At 43.2% G+C, this 20,002-nt stretch overlaps 1 protein-coding gene across 1 annotated transcript in view; it reads left to right on the forward strand.

The window, feature by feature from the left end:
- Positions 1–1,434: 1,434 nt before the first annotated feature.
- LOC121536679 (formin-like protein 2) overlaps positions 1,435–20,002 on the forward strand; it is a 70,608-nt gene continuing 52,040 nt past the window's right edge. The window contains 1 exon segment of the mRNA XM_041844112.2: positions 1,435–1,993. Coding sequence (XP_041700046.2) covers positions 1,880–1,993 — 114 coding nt within the window. The 5' untranslated portion in view covers positions 1,435–1,879.

The following is a 20,002-nucleotide window of genomic DNA, read 5'->3' on the forward strand; positions in this document are numbered from 1 at the left end:
GTGCTTCAGCACTCGGCGGTCCCGTTGTGTGAGCTTGTGTGGCCTACCACTTAGCTGCTGAGCCGTTGTTGCTCCTAGACGTTTCCACTTCACAATAACAGCACTTACAGTTGACAGGGGCAGCTCTAGCAGGGCAGACATTTGATGAACTGACTTGTTGGAAAGGTGGCATCCTATGACGATGCCACGTTGAAAGTCACTGAGCTCTTCAGTAAGGTCATTCTACTGCCAATGTTTAACTATGGAGATTGCATGGCGGTGTGATCGACTTTATACACCTGTCAGCAACGGGTGTGGCTGAAATAGCCGAATCCACTAATTTGAAGGGGTGTCTACATACTTTTGTATATATAGTGTATTTTTTTCACAAACTTCATCAGTGGAGGCTGCTGAGGGGAGGACGGCTCAAATAAATCCTGTCTGGAACTGAACAAATGGAATGCCATTCATTCGATTTGATACCATTACACTTATTCTGCTCCAGCCATTACCACAAGCCCGTCCTGCCCAATTAAGGTACCACCAGCCTCCTGTGAACTTTATCATTTCACATTAACACAGAGTGTATGACAGTGATCTATCCAGCGTATTTCCATGCTTTGCCCATGTTGTAGCCTACAATGCCACTTTTATCAACTGACTCGGTGACAGTGAATTTGGTTGACTTAATCAAGCCTGTAAAAATCCTGCTTAATCACTTAACTTGATAATACAGATTGAATGGTGAGAAACCAAACAGAGAAGGAGAATGTCAGAACGTGTAAGTCGTCAACAACACGATTTGGAGCATTTCATGGTATGAGGTCAGCCTCTCTGCATTGTGTCCATGATGCGATGTGTGTGGCCAGCTGACCCCTAATATGACATGACTGACGCCCTGTTGAATCAGTCTGTGTTGTTCAATAAAGCCACTGTGCATCTGGAGAACCTATGCTCTCCATGGAAACTATCCCCAAGCTGATGTCATCCTCTCAAAAGCAATGGGACTCCACCCTGTTTGCAACACATTATCTTATATCTTCTACTAAGTAGTAGAAGTAGGCCTAATAGATTGTTGTACCTTTTTTCTCTCAATCTTCAGTATAGTGAATAGCCAGTTTATTCTATACTAGGCCTATCTACAATGGCTGTAAATGAAGATTTCCCAATTATCGTAATTCTTCGAGGCTATGAGGTTTAAATACTGGACTTGGATTAAGGTTGTAATTAGTGTTTTAGATTAAGTAAATTGGTTGTTATAAGGTTATTATAAACAGGTTATACACAGGTTATACACCGTGAACGAGACTGCATTTACCACCATGCAACTCTACCTAACATCGTCTCCTTAACTATGCTTTTGGCAACCCCAAGTAGATGGCTTGTCTCTGAAAGGGCTCATTGTGTAGAGATGTGATTGTGTGTGTGTGTGTGCGGTGCGGTGTGTCAGTGACGTATGAGTAGACTAGACTCTTTACTGTATTCGTTGGTCAGCACTGCAGAGATTAGTTTGCTACACAGACGGGTATACACAGACGGGGATTGCTAAACCTGAATCATGCACATCGTCATTACAACTAACTGGGAGTGGAGCAGAAATTGTGCAAGATATGGATAGATTTATTTGGTAAAGATTGCGTGGTTGTTGCTTCGAGTCAAGTTTCCAGCAAGTCCCCACTTCCATTATAATGCTTCACGAGGACTCGACTCTTTGGAACCATAGTTATGTGCTGATTTCCTCACGTGTGTTTTCTGTTAAAGTGGTGAGGCTGGGATAAAACAGGAACATTTGCAAACAAGAGGCATTAGCGCGGGGACATTTGTTTAGTTTTTTTGACTTGCTGTGATTTCTGAAGTCGAGGAGGAAGGTGTGGATAGTTGTGATCCATCAAAACCAGACATGGGGAACGCAGGAAGTATGGACCAACAAACTGATTTCAGGGGACATAACATGCCTCTGAAACTACCTATGCCGGAGCCAGGTGAATTGGAGGAGAGATTCGCAATCGTTTTGGTATGTTCACAAATTCAAAATACTTTCTTATCGAACATGGATACGTTTCCCATTTGTCGAGCGCCATGCCTAATTTGCGCTGGCACTGCAGCTGTGTTGGGCTGACCGCAACCTAGCTACTCATCTCAGTCATCCTCTCAACTCAAATCAAGCCCGTTCATCTTTTGTGTTTAGCTACAGTAGCTAGCTAAGTATGAAAATCATGATGAGATAGAAGTTGAAACAATTGATCTAATATATATATTTTTCTTTTTCTTTAGTTTCTTGACATGTTTTTTCATTGATCTGCATCAAATAATCAATGAATTGTTGGGAAAGGGTAGAAAACCACATTAACAAAATCTCTCATGCAAATTAATCAGAAAATCACACAATCTAAGAGTCTAGCTAGTAGTCTATCAAGTCAATTATTACCTTTATTTTAGTGGGTGGGGTGAAGTTATACATGAAGGAAACTAAACTCTATTCAGCAAGTTTTCTCCCTTGTTGATCTGATATGTAAACGGCAGCAATTTAAGTAGGACAGCTGTTTGTTTGCCCCATCGGCTCTATCCGTGGACCAAAGAGTAGTCTTGCAAATTCGAAAATGCCTTTCTGAGTGGGACATTCAGTGTTCAGTGAAAATGGTTGTTCATCAGCCTGTATAGGCCAATGCTAGGTTTACTTTGACCTACACTGCTTCTGTAAATGTGATGTGTAGCCAACTGTGTTTACTCAATAACCACCTGAACAGCTAGCTGTCTGACAAAATTAGTAACCTAGCTAGTTGATTTAGGCAAATTCTGCTCCATCCATCTTCTGTATCTTCCATTTTCTGTACTTTAAGCTAAAACATACATTGCTTACTATACTACACGTTTGCAATGTTTCAGCATCCTAAAACATGGCCTTAAAAAAAACATCTATCTTATGTTTTGCATTACATACTAAAGCACAACATAGCCTGTTCAGAGATTCTGTGTTCAAATGCGATGACTAACGAAACATTTATGAATTTATGTAGTTGTGCTGCTGCTACTGTAGGGGCACTTTACAATACAGCCCTCCAGACAAGGCACATGGGGAGGGGGGGGGGGGGTAGATCAGTGGTGGGCTCAGGGCTGTAAGGCCTGGTTTTGTGAGGTGTGTAGATGTGGGTCAGACATTATCGTAGTCAGACCTAATACTCCACTAAAAGGAGGCTAGGCGGCTCTGTTGTGGGACCTGGCCGCCTGCAACACAATTAGCCTAACACAGACCGACTAAGAAGGTTTTGCAGTGCCATGTGACTTCAGAGTACCTGTCAGAAGGAACGGTTAAACATTATTAATTTAAGAGGGAAAAACTGTAACTAAACCTGTTTTTATTCTGTGTTTCCCCATTTTTTCTGTCTTGAGCTATGGTCTGATACTCTGTTTGCTGACTGTGCTGGCCCAAGCCATTTTGACTGTTATTAGGCTACCTAATGGAGCAATTTGTTTTTACGTGGGAGTCACTAATACATGTCACAGTGTTCTCGTTGGGGCGTAATTGCTGCGTGTGTCGGAGGAGAGGGAGGCAGGGAGCAGACCTCTGGCCAGAGGGGTGCCTTACAAAAAAAGATTGCAGTTTTGAAACTGCAGTAAAAGTGCAGTAACTGAAGTCGACTGTGGTATTTTGGACGCAGTAATTGCAGCCTACTGCAGTTATACTGCATTCTAACTACAGTTATACTATAGTGTACTGCAGTTATACTGCACTCTGACGTCAATCTTTTTCGTAAGTGAGTGCGTCCCAAATGGTACCCTATTCCCTATATAATGCACTACTTTTGACCAGAGCTCTATGGGCCCTGGTCAAAAGTAGTGCACTATGGGATAGAGTGCCATTTGAGACACAGCCAGGGTTGACGTCACACTGTCTAGGCCTACCAGGGGATTGAAGCCTTCTTCCTAATCCCGTCTGCTTTTAGGATAACCTGGCTGCTTTTCATGATATGTGAACAACACCAAGGAATGCCTAGCTTGAACGCCTGCCTGCCTGGCCTGCTTTTCGACTAACAAGCCTAAAAAAGTAGGCTAGAGGAACCCAATTTGTAAGTCGCTCTGGATAAGAGCGTCTGGTAAATGACTTAAATGTAAAAAGTGTAAATGTTATTTACTGCTATTTAAACCCCGCTGATTGTCAGTAATACCCGCTGGCCGGCAGCGCCATTAATTGCCTGAGTGAGCGTGTGACTCAGATGAGTGTTTCACTTCAGCCTGCAAGGCTAATGATTGCAAAACTGTATTGGGCCCCTCAATCATTGATCCAATACCACCATGCATCACTCACTGATTGATAAGCATGGGTTAAACTGCAACAAGCAAAGAAGCAGTCAGCAGGATGATGATGGTTTCCCGGATTGGATGCTATCACTGCCCATTTCTTTCTTCGCCAACTTCCTTCCAATCAGTGTAGGTAGGGCTTATGTAAAACAGGCTACTTCTTTAATAAAACAGATGGCCTGTATGTAATTACATTTCTTCAGAAAATATCCCTTTAAAAACAGCAATGTTATATTGCGGTGGAGTATATATGTACATTTACTTTTGAGTAATTTAACAGACACTCTTAACTAGGGTTAAGTGGCTTGCTCAAGGGCACATCGACAGATTTTTCACCTAGTCGGCTTGGGAATTCAAACCAGCGACCTTTCGGTTACTGGCCCAATGCTCTTAACCGTTAGGCTACCTGCCATCCTATACAAGGTATTTTAAATAGCCATGGTAACAGAATGATGCTAGACTCAGATCTTACACTTTAAAATATATTTCAAACAAAAAGCAATGATTGCAAAGTTAAACAAACCATACAACTCTATGCGCAAGGCCAACTTTTAACATTTACAAAAACACATTTACTTGAAGAACAGTGCAGATGCAAAGTTTTGTAACAGAATGACGGTTTATGCTGTTTGTGTCGTCAATCTGAGTCTCAGCATCATTCTGTTACCTTGGAATTTCCCCTTAAGCTTAGTTCAGATACATAAGAAGAGACACGACACAACAGTCTTAAGGATTTTAGAACAAAGTTTGTATGATCTGAACGGTCTAGTTTTAGAACGTCTCATGTCGTCGGCTGGAGTTTCCAAGATTCAACATGTCAAATCTTTAGTCTCTAGCGAGACAGATTTATTTAGCCAATCAGAGAACAGTGCGCTAATGTTCTGTGTTCAGCCAAGTAGGTAGCTAGCCAAACAGAGAGCTAGCTAGCTATTTTGCTGCACATAGTTAGCCTAGCTTCCTGACATTTATCTGACAAGTCACAAAGTGTACCCTGTTTCTGGTGCATGTATTTCATGACACTCAAGTTTGCTAATGCACCTTGCTACAACAAGTGGCAACTTTGTTTCAAAGTTTCATCTCTTCATTGTAAAGAGGCACCGCTACCATGGAAACGGTCTCAACAGCACATCTCCTCTTCTTGATCTGAATGTCCCGTCTTTAGTCAGCCTGTTGTACAACACAACATTCTAAAACTAGCTAGTTTTATCTTGTCTCATTTCATGTCGGCTGTTGTATCTAAACTGGGTTTTACAGTTAATTTTCCAAATGTCTTTTTTAGCTATGGAGGTGATTTAATTAGAACATGTTTACATAAGAGCTCCCTCTTAATCTGAACATTAGCAATCTAGAGGGTAGCTGGTAGCTGCTATGGCCTGGCTAACTCCTACATTAAGAAACCAGGTGGATTAAACAAGGCTGGGAGGGATTTGACTACATGAAAGCATTGACCTCTCCATGCTCAGCTGACAACTGTGTTTTTTTTAGGCTATGTGAGGCACTCATTACAGCTTTATTCTGTTTAGGGTCACAATTTACTGTGTACTAACACTGTATTTACCCTAGTAACATGTTGTTACATAGACTAATAAATAGCCCAATTTGAGTGGAGTTTTTGTTGTTATTACACAAGTGGAATAATGGAATATACACTCAGTCGCCTGTTTATTAGGTACACCCATCTAGTACTGGGTCAGACCCCCCTTTGCCTCCAGAACAGCCTGAATTCTTCGGGGCAGGGATTCTACAAGTTGTGGCATTCAAACGTTGCTCAATTGGTATAAAGGGACCTGACGTGTGCCAGGAAAACATTCCCCACACCATTACACCACCGCCACCAGCCTGTACCGTTGACACCAGGCAGGATGGGGCCATGGAGCCATGCTGTTTACGCCAAATCCTGACTCTGCCATCAGCATGACACAACAGGAACCGGGATTCGTTGGACCAGGTTATCTTTTTCCACTCCTCAATCGTCCAGTGTTGGTGATCGTGTGCCCACTGGAGCCGCTTCTTCTTGTTTTTAGGTGATAGGAGTGGAACCCGGTGTGGTTGTCTGCTGCAATAGCCCATCCGTGACAAAGACCAACGAGTTGTGCATTCCGAGATGCTGTTCTGCACACCACTGTTGTACTGCACCATTATTTTCCTATTTGTGGCCTGCCTGTTAGCTTGCACGATTCTTGCCATTCTCCTTCGACCTCTCATCAACGATCTGTTTTCGCCCACAGGACTGCCGCTGACTGGATGTTTTTTGTTTGTCACACCATTCTTGGTAAACCATAGACATTGTTGTGTGTGAAAAGCCCAGGAGGCTGGCCATTTCTGAGATACTAGAACCGGCGCACCTGGCACCGACAATCATACCACACTCAAAGTCACTTAGGTCACTCCTTTTGCTCTTTATAAATCAAATAAAATGTTATTTGTCACATGCGCCGAATACAACAGGTGTAGACCTTACAGTGAAATGCTTACTTACAAGCCCTTAACCAACAATGCAGTTGTAAGAAAGAATTTTTAAAAAAATCACAAAACATACAATATAAAATAATACTAAATAAAAGTTAAATAATTAAAGAGCAGCAGTAAAAATAACAATAGCGAGGCTATATACATTTACATTTTAGTCATTTAGCAGACGCTTTTATCTAGAGCGACGTACAGTTAGTGAGTGCATACATATATTTTTTAATATACTGGCCTCCCGTGGGAATCGAACCCACAACCCTGGCGTTGCAAGCCATGCTCTACCAACTGAGCTACATACCTGCCGGCCATTCCCTCCCCTACCCTGGACGACGCTGGGCCAATTGTGCGCCGCCCCATGGGTCTCCCGGTCGCGGATCTCTAGTGGCACAGCTAGCACTGCGATGCAGTGCCTTAGACCACTGCGCCACAGGGGGTACCAGTACCGAGTCAATGTGCGGGGGCACCGGTTAGTCGAGGTAATTGAGGTAATATGTACATGTAGGTAGAGTTATTAAAGTGACTATGTATAGATAATAAACAGAGAGTAGCAGCAGCGTAAAAGAGGGGTGGGGGGGCAATGCAAATAGTCTGGGTAGCCATTTCATTAGATGTTCAGGAGTCTTATGGCTTGGGGGTAGAAGCTGTTTAGAAGCCTCTTGGACCTAGACTTGGCGCTCCGGTACCGCTTGCCGTGCGGTAGCAGAGAGAACAGTCTATGACTAGGGTGGCTGGAGTCTTGGACAATTTTTAGGGCCTTCCTCTGGTATAGAGGTCCTGGATGGCAGGAAGCTTGGCCCCAGTGATGTACTGGGCCGTACGCACTACCCTCTGTAGTGCCTTGCGGTCGGAGGCTGAGCAGTAGCAATACCATGCAGTGATGCATAACCAGTCAAGATGCTCTCGATGGTGCAGCTGTAGAACCTTTTGAGGATCTGAGGACCCATGCCAAATCTTTTCAGTCTCCTTAGGGGGAATACGTTTTGTCGTGCCCTCTTCACGACTGTCTTGGTGTGCTTGGACCATGTTAGTTTGTTGGTGATGTGGACACCAAGGAACTTGAAGCTCTCAACCTGCTCCACTACAGCCCTGTCGATGAGAATGGGGGCGTGCTCGGTCCTCTTCTTTTTCCTGTAGTCCACAATCATCTCCGTTGTCTTGATCACAATGAGGGAGAGGTTGTCCTGGCACCACACGGCCAGGTCTCTGACCTCCTCCCTATAGGCTGTCTCATCGTTGTCGGTGATCAGGCCTACCACTGTTGTGTCGTCGGCAAATTATGGCGTTGGAGTTGTGCCTGGCCATGCAGTCATGGGTGAACAGGGAGTACAGGAGGGGACTGAGCACGCACCCCTGAGGGGCCCCCGTGTTGAGGATCAGCGTGGCGGACGTGTTGTTACCTACCCTTACCACCTGGGGGCGGCCCTTCAGGAAGTCCAGGATCCAGTTGCAGAGGGAGGTGTTTAGTCCCAGGGTCCTTAATTTAGTGATGAGCTTTGAGGGCACTATGGCGTTGAACGCTGAGCTGTAGTAAATGAATAGCATTCTCACATAGGTGTTCCTTTTCTCCAGGTGTGAAAGGGCAGTGTGGAGCGCAATAGAGATTGCATCATCTGTGGATCTGTTGGGGCAGTATGCAAATTGGAGTGGGTCTAGGGTTTCTGGGATAATGTTGTTGATGTGAGCCATGACCAGCCTTTCAAAGCACTTCATGGCTACAGATGCAGTCATTTAGGCAGGTTACCTTAGTGTTCTTGGACACAGGGACAATGGTGGTCTGCTTGAAACATGTTGGTATTATAGACTCAGACAGGGAGAGGTTGAAAATGTCAGTGAAGACACTTGCCAGTTGGTCAGCGCATGCTCGGAGTACACGTCCTGGTAATCCGTCTGGCCCTGCGGCCTTGTGAATGTTGACCTGTTTAAAGGACTTACTCACATCTGCTACGGAGAGCGTGATCACACAGTCGTCCGGAACAGCTGGTGCTCTCATGCATGTTTCAGTGTTACTTGCCTTGAAGCGAGCATAGAAGTAATTTATAATGTTCAATCAAACAGTAACTGAATGCCTCAAATGCCTGTCTGCCTGCTTTATGTAGCAAGCCACAGCCACGTGAATCACTGTCTGTAGGAGTTAACCATTTTCGTGAACGGTGTACCTAATAAACTGGCCACTGAGTGTATTTGTACTTAAACTGTAATCATAAGAATAGAGTCAACATTGAAAACAGATTTAGTGCACTACAGGTAGGCTAGTATTTTCCTGGAAAATTCAAGGCTTGCTGCTGGCTGATTCCACTAAGGCTAACTGTTTCCCCTTACAAAGCAAATTGCCTTCCATTGATACAGCTGCTGTAGGGGACTTGAAGCGATGGCTGAGATTTAAACTAGACATGATTGTAATGCAAGGCCTCTGTCAAGATAAGGCAAACTATTTCACATGCGACCTTGACCATGGAGAGAAACAAGTATAATGTAAACTTCCATTATAAGCTTAGGCTACGGTGCTGATTTGTAATCTTCCATGTAGATTTTATTAAATAGTAGGAATTTAATTTCCACTAACATCTTTTTGCTCGAAGGGCTGTTTTAAGCCTAATCCTTTCTCTCTAAGACATTTACTTTCTCGCTGTAAAAATGTATGTTTTAGTGTGAATAGGCCATATGGCCGATTAGTGATGGGAGAAGAAATAAATACAGTATCGGGATATTATTTTTTATGATAGCCTATATCGCAATATTATTTTTGGACTGTATCGCAATATTATTTTTTCGCTAATCAGCTGTACCTGCTATAGCTTGTTCTCCATCTTCTTTTTAAATGGAGAGCCAATATGTTTTCAGCAAAGCATCCCCAAATACTGTATCACACTACCACCACCATGCTTGACCATTGGAATAAGGTTCTTAATGTAGAATGCAGTGTTTCGTTTTCGCCAGGCATAATGGGTCCCATGTCGTCCAAAAAGTTATACTTTTGACTCATCTGTCAATAGAACATTCTTCCAAGAGTCTTGATGATCATCCAGGTGCTTCCAGGTGCTTTTTGGACGAGATGCGTCCCATTATGTCTGGCGAAAACCAAACACTGCATTCCATAGTAAGAACCTCATACCAACGGTCAAGCATGGTGGTGGTAGTGTGATGGTTTTGGGATGCTTTGCTGCCTCAGGACCTGGACGACTTGCCTTAATAGAAGGAACCATGAATTCTGCTCTGTATCAGATAATTCTACAGGAGAATGTCAGGCCATCCATCTGTGAGCTGAAGCTGAAGCGTAGCTGGGTCATGCAGCAAGACAATGATCCAAAAAACACAATCAAGGCTACATGAAAATAAGTATTCAGACCCTTTACTCAGTACTTTGTTGAAGCACCTTTGGCAGCGATTACAGCCTCAAGTCTTCTTAGGTATGACGCTACAAGCTTGGCACACCTGTATTTGGGGAGTTTCTCCCATTTTTCTCTGCAGATCCTCTCAAGCTTGGTCAGGTTGGATGGGGAGCATCGCTGCACAGCTATTTTCAGGTCTCTCCAGAGATCGGGTTCAAGTCCGGGCTCTGGCTGGGCCACTCAAGGACATTCAGAGACTTGTCCCAAAGCCACTCCTGCTTTGTCTTGGCTGTGTGCTTAGGGTCGTTGTCCTGTTGGAAGGTGAACCTTCGCCCCAGTCTGAGGTCCTGAGCGCTCTGGGCAGGTTTTCATCAAAGATCTCTCTGTACTTTGCTCCGTTCATTTTTCCCTCGATCCTGATTAGTCTCCCAGTCCCTGCTGCTGAAAAACATCCCCACAGCATGATGCTGCCACCACCATGCTTCACCGTAGGGATGGTATTGGCCAGGTGATGAGCGGTGTCTGGTTTCCTCCAGACGTGGCACTTGGCATTCAGGCCAAAGAGTTAAATCTTGGTTTCATCAGACCAAAGAGTATTGTTTCTCATGGTCTGAGAGTCCTTTAGGTGCCTTTTGGCAAACTCCAAGCGGGCTGTCATGTGCCTTTTACTGAGGAGTGGCTTCCGTCTGGCCATAAAGGCCTGATTGGTGGAGTGCTGCAGAGATGGTTTTCCGTCTGGAAGGTTCTCCCATCTCCACAGAGGAATTCTGGAGCTCTGTCAGAGTGACCATCGGGTGCTTGGTCACCTCCCTGACCAAGGCCCTTCTCCCCCGGGCAGCCAGCTCTAGGAAAAGTCTTGGTGGTTCCAAACTTCTTCCATTTAAGAATGATGGAGGCCACTGTGTTCTTGGGGACCTTCAATGCTGCAGAAATGTTTTGGTAACCTTCCCTAGATCTGTGCCTCGACACAATCCTGTCTCGGAACTCCTTCGGCCTCATGGCTTGGTTTTTGCTCTGACATGCACTGTCAACTGTGGGACCTTATATAGACAGGTGTGTGCCTTTCCAAATCATGTCCAATCAATTGAATTTACCACAGGTGGACTCCAATCAAGTTGTAGAAACATCTCAAGGGTGATCAATGGAAACAGGATGCACCTGAGCTCAATATTGAGTCTCATTGCAAAGGGTCTGAATACTGATGTAAATAAGGTATTTATAGTCGCAATAAACACTATTGCCATGTGTTTTCCTGTTTCCTAAACATAACAAGGTTGACATTTTCTCCTGAAGGGCAAGTGATGTACACGTGAATTTGTTTCTCAACTCTGATTTAACTGTGTGTAATTTCTCATCAAGCATGACACAAACAATTAGCAAATCAGTCAAGTGAATAAGGTTGGATCAACAAAAACAAAATGGCTTTTGTGTCTTGAGAATGTCCCCTACTAGTCTATGGTTACTATCTAAACCAGAGATGGGCAACAACAAAAAAAATCTAAACTCATCATGAGGGGCCGCATTGGCTGCGTACCCACATCCATACACACACGCAGTCAGAGCTGGCCCTAGCCTTTTGGGGGCCCTATGCTAAATGTTGTTGCCCCCCCCACACCTTGCGAGCAAAACATTTTAACGGCCCCCCTCTTGACAACAAAGAGAAAAGACTGAAGTTTTAGAGTTAATTTCCTGCTATTCTACACATTTTTCCATGGGGCGAAGAGAAGATTTAGCGATTTTCTAACTAATATCATGCAAATCTACTCATTTTGCCATGGGGCTGACAGAAAAATGTGCAGTTATACAGCTAATTTTCTGCAATTCTACACATTTTGCCATAGGGTGGAGACAAATGTTTGCAGTTTTTAATATGATATCTGATGATCAATGGGGGCCCTCCGGTCAGTAATTAGACCATGATAACTACCGTATTTTCCGCACTATAAGGCGCACTTAAAAGCCTTTAATTTTCTCAAAAAACGACAGTGCGCCTTATAATCCGGAGCGCCTTATATATGGATCAATTGGTTAATTGGTTGATCCATACAGGTTGTACACGGCGCTCAAGGCGCTCTGTCAAAATGTTTCAGTATGAAAAAACAATAAAAACAATTTAATAATAATGAAATGTTTCAGTACGACTGGTAAACTACAAAGCCGCACCGCTTGCAGCATTACGGCTACCGTAGTCAGTAAACACCGGTACTGTGCTTACTCACAGTCCCACACCACTTGTGTGTGTATAAAGACCCCAAAATGGCACCTTTCAAGATACACGCTTACGACGCAGAGTTCAAGCTCAAGGCTGTCGGTCACGCAGTAGAATATGGGAATAGAGCAGCAGCGAGAGAATTCAACATTAATGAATCAATGGTACGGAAGTGGAGGAAGCAAGAAGATGACCTGCGCCAAGTAAAGAAGACTAAACAGAGTTTCAGAGGGAACAAAGCGAGATGGCCACAGTTAGAGGACAAACTCGAACAGTGGGTTGTTGAACAGAGAGCAGCAAGTAGAAGCGTCTCTACAGTCACTATTCGAATGAAGGCAACAGCGCTAGCACGGGACATGATCATTGATGAATTTCGAGGCGGTCCTTCTTGGTGCTTTCGTTTTATGAAAATACGTAATCTCACGAAGGCAGGAATAATCTCTGAACTGCCAGGCAACAGCAGTGACACTGACTCGGATAATGACGAGAGGGAGCCGGGCAGGTTGGATGCCGTAGTCGCCCAACTGTTCAATTCGGACACTGAAGAAGAAGAATTCGAGGGATTCGTGGACGGGGAATGAACTGAAAAAGTGAGCTTTACGTGTTATACGTAACTGAACAATGTTGAGTTATGCACTAACGTTTGATTTAGTGGTATCAGACTGTTTCTTTTACTACATGTTTACTGAATCAGGGAAAAGTTCCCCTACACATTTGGGAGAAGAGTGAGCAAGGCTGGGAGATATTGTTAATATGCACATTAACGTTTGAACAACGTTACCATGGGAGTGAACGGAGTTGTCAGAACGCTTAATAAAGTTTGACTTTATCTGACTGTTTTGTTGACATTCCCTTTAGCACAGCTCCATCTAGTGGATGCATAACGCAACCCCAGTCAAACGTTTGACAGCAGTATCTTCTATTCTATGCGCCTTATAATCCGGTGCGCCCTATATATGAAAACAGTTCTAAAATAGGCCATTCATTGAAGGTGCGCCTTATAATCCAATAGCTGGCTAAATTGCGCCTTGTGTATTCTACTATTCTAACATGCTGACCACACCGCTCGCGCGCTTGCGTCCGATTGATTTTGTCCACCCACACCAGACGCGATCAGGACACTCAGGTTGAAATATCAAAACGAAGTCTGAACCAACTATATTAATTTGGGGACAGGTCAAAAAGCATTAAACATTTATGGCAATTTAGCTAGCCCTGGGATATAAACATTGGGTTGTTATTTTACCTGAAATGCACAAGGTCCTCTACGCTGACAATTAATCCACAGATTTAAGGGTAAACCGAGTTTGTTTCTAGTAATCTCTCCTCCTTCAGGCTTCTTCTTCTTCTTTGGACTTTATATGGCGGTTAGCAACCAACTTTAAGGTGCATTACCACCACCAACTGGACTGGAGTATGGACCTCAGTTCATCTTTCAATCACCCACGTGGGTATATGCTCCTGAAAAGCAATGAGGAGATGGGAGAGGCGGGACTTGCAGCGCGTCAAGCGTCACAAGTAGAATCAAGTTCTATTTAGTGCCTGGCTACGCAGACACTCGTTGACGCACGCGAGCTGTGTGGGTGCAATGAATGAATAACATGTATGTGTAAATGTATTTTGCAACGTGCACGCGATGCAGGCGATGTGGTCAGCATGTAACTCTCAACAGTAAGTTGAGACCCCGACTGATTTCCTAAAAACATTTAAAAAATGTAATTGATCCGCGGGCCTAAAAAACGCTGGCAGTTGCCCATCCCTGAACTAAACCATTGGAAAATCATCAACCTACCCTAGCGTATGTGAGTCACATGTAATGTGTATGCTTCACATGAGAACACAGGAAGGTGACTCGATACTGTATAAATGTAGCCTAGTAGGCCTATGTTGCTTTTCCTCTGCTTCAAGTAACCACTGGCCTCTCATGGAAATATTGTGTTCACCATGTTAAAACAGTGATGGATCTTAATTTAGGCTTTGCTGTATACCCTGCCAGGGAAGTTTGAGGCAGTTTTTGGGACTTGCTTAAATGCCATATGGGGCAGAGGGCTTAGCTTTTGTTATAGCTGGAGTTCTCAATAGTCTGCCCAGATTACATATAAGCCGCTTTGCTTAAAGGCAGCCAAAGGACCATGATCTGCGAATTACTCCATTTTAGTAAACGTGGGCCACAGTTTGAAAAAGTGTCAGCTTGCTTTGGTTAGGCTATATTTTCAATTCAAGCATCCTTGGTCAGCCAGCTAGGCGTATTCTCAATTAGCCTTTTTAAAGTAGCCTACATTTCTCTTTGGCCACTCAGTATATCTTTTGAGAAAATAAATGCAAACAGAGGTAAAGGAGACATAAATAAATAGCCAGCATTCTTTGCATTTTTCATGCTGACTCTTCATTAAAAGAGCAGAACAATGGCTATTCTCTATGCAGCAGAGGGCTAACAGTAGCTGGGGAACAAAGCTGCTCTTTATTCTGTAGGAGGATGGAGCCTGGCACTAACCCCAGACCGGCAGGCAGCTAGGCTAGTGGCCGTCCCTCCCGGGTCCAGGGGCCAGCTCCGTCCACAGCATTGAGGCTGGGGCTGCTTCCGTCCCATCACTGGGGGTGCTGGGTCGTTCAGGGGATTGATTGAGAGGCAACAGGCAACGTCATGTCGGAAGTCCAGGATGCTGCCGAACTATGGTCCCTAATTAGCCGTGGCAGCGAGGAACACTAAACTGTTACTGGTGAGAAGTAGCAGGCCTAGTGATCCAGCCAGCAGCACATTGGCCATTCAAACCCGTCACAAGTCTTAGGCTGCTGTGGTGTGTGATGTGCTTTTTAAAGCTTACACTGCAAGCAGGCAGCAGAGCTTGAAGGCCTCTGCCTTGCTCCCTCCGCTGGCACAGAATCATCTGGTCGTGTGGGAACCAGCCTTTTGGCTGTGGGCAAGAAGCGTTGGGTCGAAACCGTAGGGGGCTTCAATAATTGTTGTTGTGCTCAATTCAGTTTTGACATTTGCGCCTTGGAGGTGGTTTTGGATAATGTCTAATTTTACACCATGCTTTTGTGTGGGCTGTAGAGATGTTAGAGGGTCAGACTTGGACCAAGTTAGCGAAACTTGTAGCCTAGGCTGTAGCCTAGTAATGGAAATGAGTTTAAATGGATGTAAATTCAATCACTCACACCTAACTTCTAGAGCTAACCAGTGCTGCTGAGTTGTTTTTGTAAAACTTTTGTTGAGGTCTGTAATGATTGAGTCTAGAACAGAAGGCTAGGCTATACGCTAGAAGGATTACAGCGATATTTTAACAGGATTTAGGCTTGGCAACCTTCAGTTTATAACCTAGCCCTAGTCTAACCCTGTTAAAAATGGAACAGATCTGCACAGTGTCAGGATGTCATTGAACATTCATCATTACACATTACTTAGAACATTGAACATTCATCATTACACATTACTTAGAACATTGAACATTCATCATTACACAAACATAGCCTATTACTCCATGCAGTCTTTTGTATTGGTTCTGTCTTAGCTGTTGGTCTACCCTAGCGTAATGAGCAGGTGTAGGGTGAGGCAAGTTAGACATAGTCCAGCTTGGCTCCTTTATGTTGAGCACAGCCAGTTACAGCCAGTCCTCAGTGTGGCACAGTCCAGCAACCCTACTGGCACAACAACAGGCCCACAAGAATAGGAGAGGAGACTCACTGTTGTTACTCTACCTTTGAAGTGAACTGCATCATGGAATGGTTCTGTACGCAGTCCAAGGTGACAGCTGTTTGAAACGGCACCAAATAAGACACTGTTTAGACTATCTTATGTAAAAGTGTGGGTGTTTTCTGTTTTGTCATTTTTTATTGTTTTATGTTCAAGCTGAACTTTATCTGAGTGTGATTAAAGCAAACCTTTTTTCCAAGTTCTCTTAAAACAGGAAAAAACATTTTACACTGAGGTCATTCAGATAAATTAGAATCTGTGTCCTGGCACCAGAGGCTATGTTATCTAGCATTGCCATTTTGATTCCAAGGACTTATGTGCTATCAGAGGTGTTTACTTCTGACATTACACAAAATGGTGACTGGCTCCTTCAAATAATCCCCGACCATTTAAGCAAATATTTTCTTCATTTTCCATACCTCTGCTTCGAACAAAATGTTGTTACAGTAAAAAAAAAGTATATGGCCTTTTTACCCTACAGCCAGACTGTATCTAGATTACTCCTTTGCTAATGTAGGCCTAGTCTATTCCATTGTGAGTGCAAGGCCATTCCCACTGGGCACACCACGTCATTTCAATGTGTTAATATTTGGTTGAGACGTTGATCAATGAGATTTCAACCTTTATTCACCCACTCAAAAAGACAGCCAGAAGTTTGTTGAATTCCCAATGTGTTATCAGTATGCTTTCAACCATCTAAAAGCACAACCAAATTCCAATGGAAAAACAATGTCACATTTTTGGTTTAGCTGTCATCTAAATGTGTTATATGTGCTTTCAACCATTTAAAAGCACAACAAAGTTCAAATGTGAATACTTTGTGAGATATTTTGTATTTATACAACAATTGAATGTGTTATCACTGTGCTTCATCTAATAGCACAACCAAATGACCTGGATTGCAGTTGAGATTACATTCAAAGTACACTCATAGAAAAAAAACTGTGCTATCTAGAACAAAAAGCTTTCTTCGGCTGTCCCCCTTTTGGTTCCAGGTAGAACCCTTTTGGGTTTCATATAGAACTCTTTACACAGAGGGTTCTACATGGAACCCAAAATAGTTATTCTATGGGGACAGCCGCAGAACCCTTTTGGAACCTTTTTTTCTAAGAGTGTACATAGTGCAAGTGATCAATGCTGTTCGAGATTCTGTGCAGATTATTACACAGCAATTGTGAAGATCTCCACAGACCTGCGACCTTTGCATGCTATCTTGAACATGCACACTTCTATGGTTACATAAGAAGACATTTATAGTTACAGTATGCTAACCTCAAAATGTGACAATGGATGTGTTACTCATTTTAAGGTTGAATAAATACTGTTACATTAGTTTGTAAGATAGCCTTAACTTTAGGCTATTTACTGTATTACAAAAAGATGATTGAATTGTGTTTGGTTGACAATGCAGGATAGTTTCACCTGAGCCACTGGCTTAATCCCATTCTTTCACTTTTTGGTTTAGTTGGAGACGTGAATCCAACATATCATTTGTTAACTTGTCGACAAGTTAATAGGCTATTTACTGTATTGCAAAAGTGATATTGAATTGTGTTTGGTTGTCAACAAATTCCAGCTTGTCTACTAATTAATAATTTATATGTTGGATTCACATCTCCATCTCAACCAAGAATCAAAGTTAAAGAATAGGACTAAATCAAATCAAACTTTATTTAAAGTGCATTTTAAGTTTATTTTGATTTAGTCCTGTTCTTTAACTTCGATTTTTGGTTGAGATGGAGACGTGAATCCAACATATCAATAATTAATTGTAGACAAACTGGAATTAAAGCCAGACTAAGTCAGTGGCACAGATGGAACTATCCAATCAGAAGATACATCTCCTTCAAATGTTGATATTTGGTTGTGTTGACCACCAAACACAATTTAATATCCAGTTTGTCTACAAATTAATAATTGATATGTTGGATTCACATCTCCATCTCAACCAAAAATCTAAGTTAAAGAATAGGACTAAATCTAATCTAATCAAACTTTAAATGCATGGATTGTCTATGTTGAAAATTGGTTACAATGAGGACATAATCCTGTGGTTGAAATTTCACCCTCAAAATAACTGCAATCCAGGTCATAACTGCAATCCAGGTCATAACTTAAAAAAAAAAATCCAATGTATTTTCCACATAGATTCTACGTCACAATACGTTGACAAATTACATTGAAACAACGTTGATTCAACTAGTTTGTGCCCAGTGGGTTCTGTTTATCATAGTTATTCGATCCCGGATCTGCTGATACTGAAATATTCAGGCTTTTGGAGGAGGCTCCGCAGACTAATTTTCCCCTCAGTTCTGACTGATGCACAACCGACCGCCAAAGTTCTCTTGAGACATTTGTTGCCTTTTGAAGCTCACCGAGTAAAAGGAGGGTTTTGTAGGGTAAGCTCTTGCCAGAAACAACATCTGCAGGGAAAATGGGAGGTCCTGCCTTGTGCATTTGAATGTATGCTCATACTCTTGTCGGGGTTTGATATAGGCCTCAGTGACCACTCCTTAGGCTCCAAATAATACAGCAATCTGTTTTTACAGATTTATTGGACTGAAGACTGGCTTCTCCCCCTGGGCCTCACACATCATGCACATCCACTGTCAACATCCTATTTCAGTTGATATATTTCAAATATTTTGTTACTCCGTATAGGCCACTTTTTCTCTAGTTTTTTGTATCAAGTTTTCAGATAACTAGGCCCATGCTTTGATATGCTGTTTTCAGTCCCGAGCCGTCATTTGATTGACGTTCATCAAACTACAACCTATAGATGTGTGTGATACAGGCGCATATTTCTACAGTGGCATCTGTAGCTCAGAGAGTGTCAATTTGACATTTACATTTGAGTAATTTAGTAATCTTATCCAGAGCGACTTACAGGAGCAATTAGGGTTAAGTGCCTTGCTCAAGGGCACATCGACAGATTTTTCACCTAGTCGGCTCAGGGTTCGAACCAGCTACCATTCGGTTACTAGCCCAACGCTCTTAACCACTAGGCTACCTACTGAGAGAGGCAGGGATGTGTTCCTTACTGCTCTTGTTAGGAATTCCTCAGAGTTCTCTGTTGAAGAGATGAGTGTCTCAGATGTCGGCCTGATCACTGCTGCGGTATTACAGGGTTAATGGGTTCTTTGTCTTCTATCTTCTTTGACAGCTCTGAAAACAAGTGGGCCAATAAGGTGGCGAGGCTACCCTCTGCTACTGTACCATGTGCTGGGGGGTATTCATCTGATACCCACAAACAGACTCCGCTCACTTAATTGTTTTCCACATCAGCGAGCAAAAAAAAAAGGAGACAGCATGTTTTAGGTTTCCATCCTCACAGTTTTGCCTGAAAGAGAAACTATTTAGCAGTTCTTATGTCTGAACAGAAGCCCACACTCAAACCAGACGCCTTTAGAGGGGTATCAGAACTGGTTAGATGAACAGGACGAAGATACATAATGTTGACTTGCCACCTACTCATATTAAATAAGAAACTAATACATGGCTCTAAATCTCAACTGATATTTTATTAATAGATTATAACCATGTGCTGAGTAAAGGCTTGTTCTATACCCATCTCATTATTTTATATAAAAGTTACAGGCTAAAACTGTGTCCAGGTGACTGACGGATGTTATGAAAGTTGCCATTTACCCTGCAAGTTACACTCTTAACAACCCAGTCAAAATCACAAAGTGTCTTCACTTTCTCCAAATGAAACCCAAATGGCCGTGGTCGGTTACGAGTGAGCAGTGTCTCGGTTGGAAGCCTTGCCACCCACGGTTTGGACCATGTCAGGAATGCTCCTACCCTGGGATGTGACTTGTACAGCCTTGACGGTAGAGTCTTAATGGCTCCCAGACTGGCCCTGTGTTAGAGTCCAAGGCTCTGTGGAGCCTGGGCCTGTTTACCCAGCAGTAAACTGCCGTGTCTGGGCTATCTGATATGATAAAGTAGAGGCAGACCCCTGGGCCTGAGCAGTCTGCCTCAAAGCCCCAGGGTGCCGCTCATGTCACTGCGATCAGGGCC

The sequence above is a fragment of the Coregonus clupeaformis genome, chromosome 23, assembly GCF_020615455.1.
Source record: "Coregonus clupeaformis isolate EN_2021a chromosome 23, ASM2061545v1, whole genome shotgun sequence".
NCBI classification, from domain to species: Eukaryota; Metazoa; Chordata; class Actinopteri; order Salmoniformes; family Salmonidae; genus Coregonus; species Coregonus clupeaformis.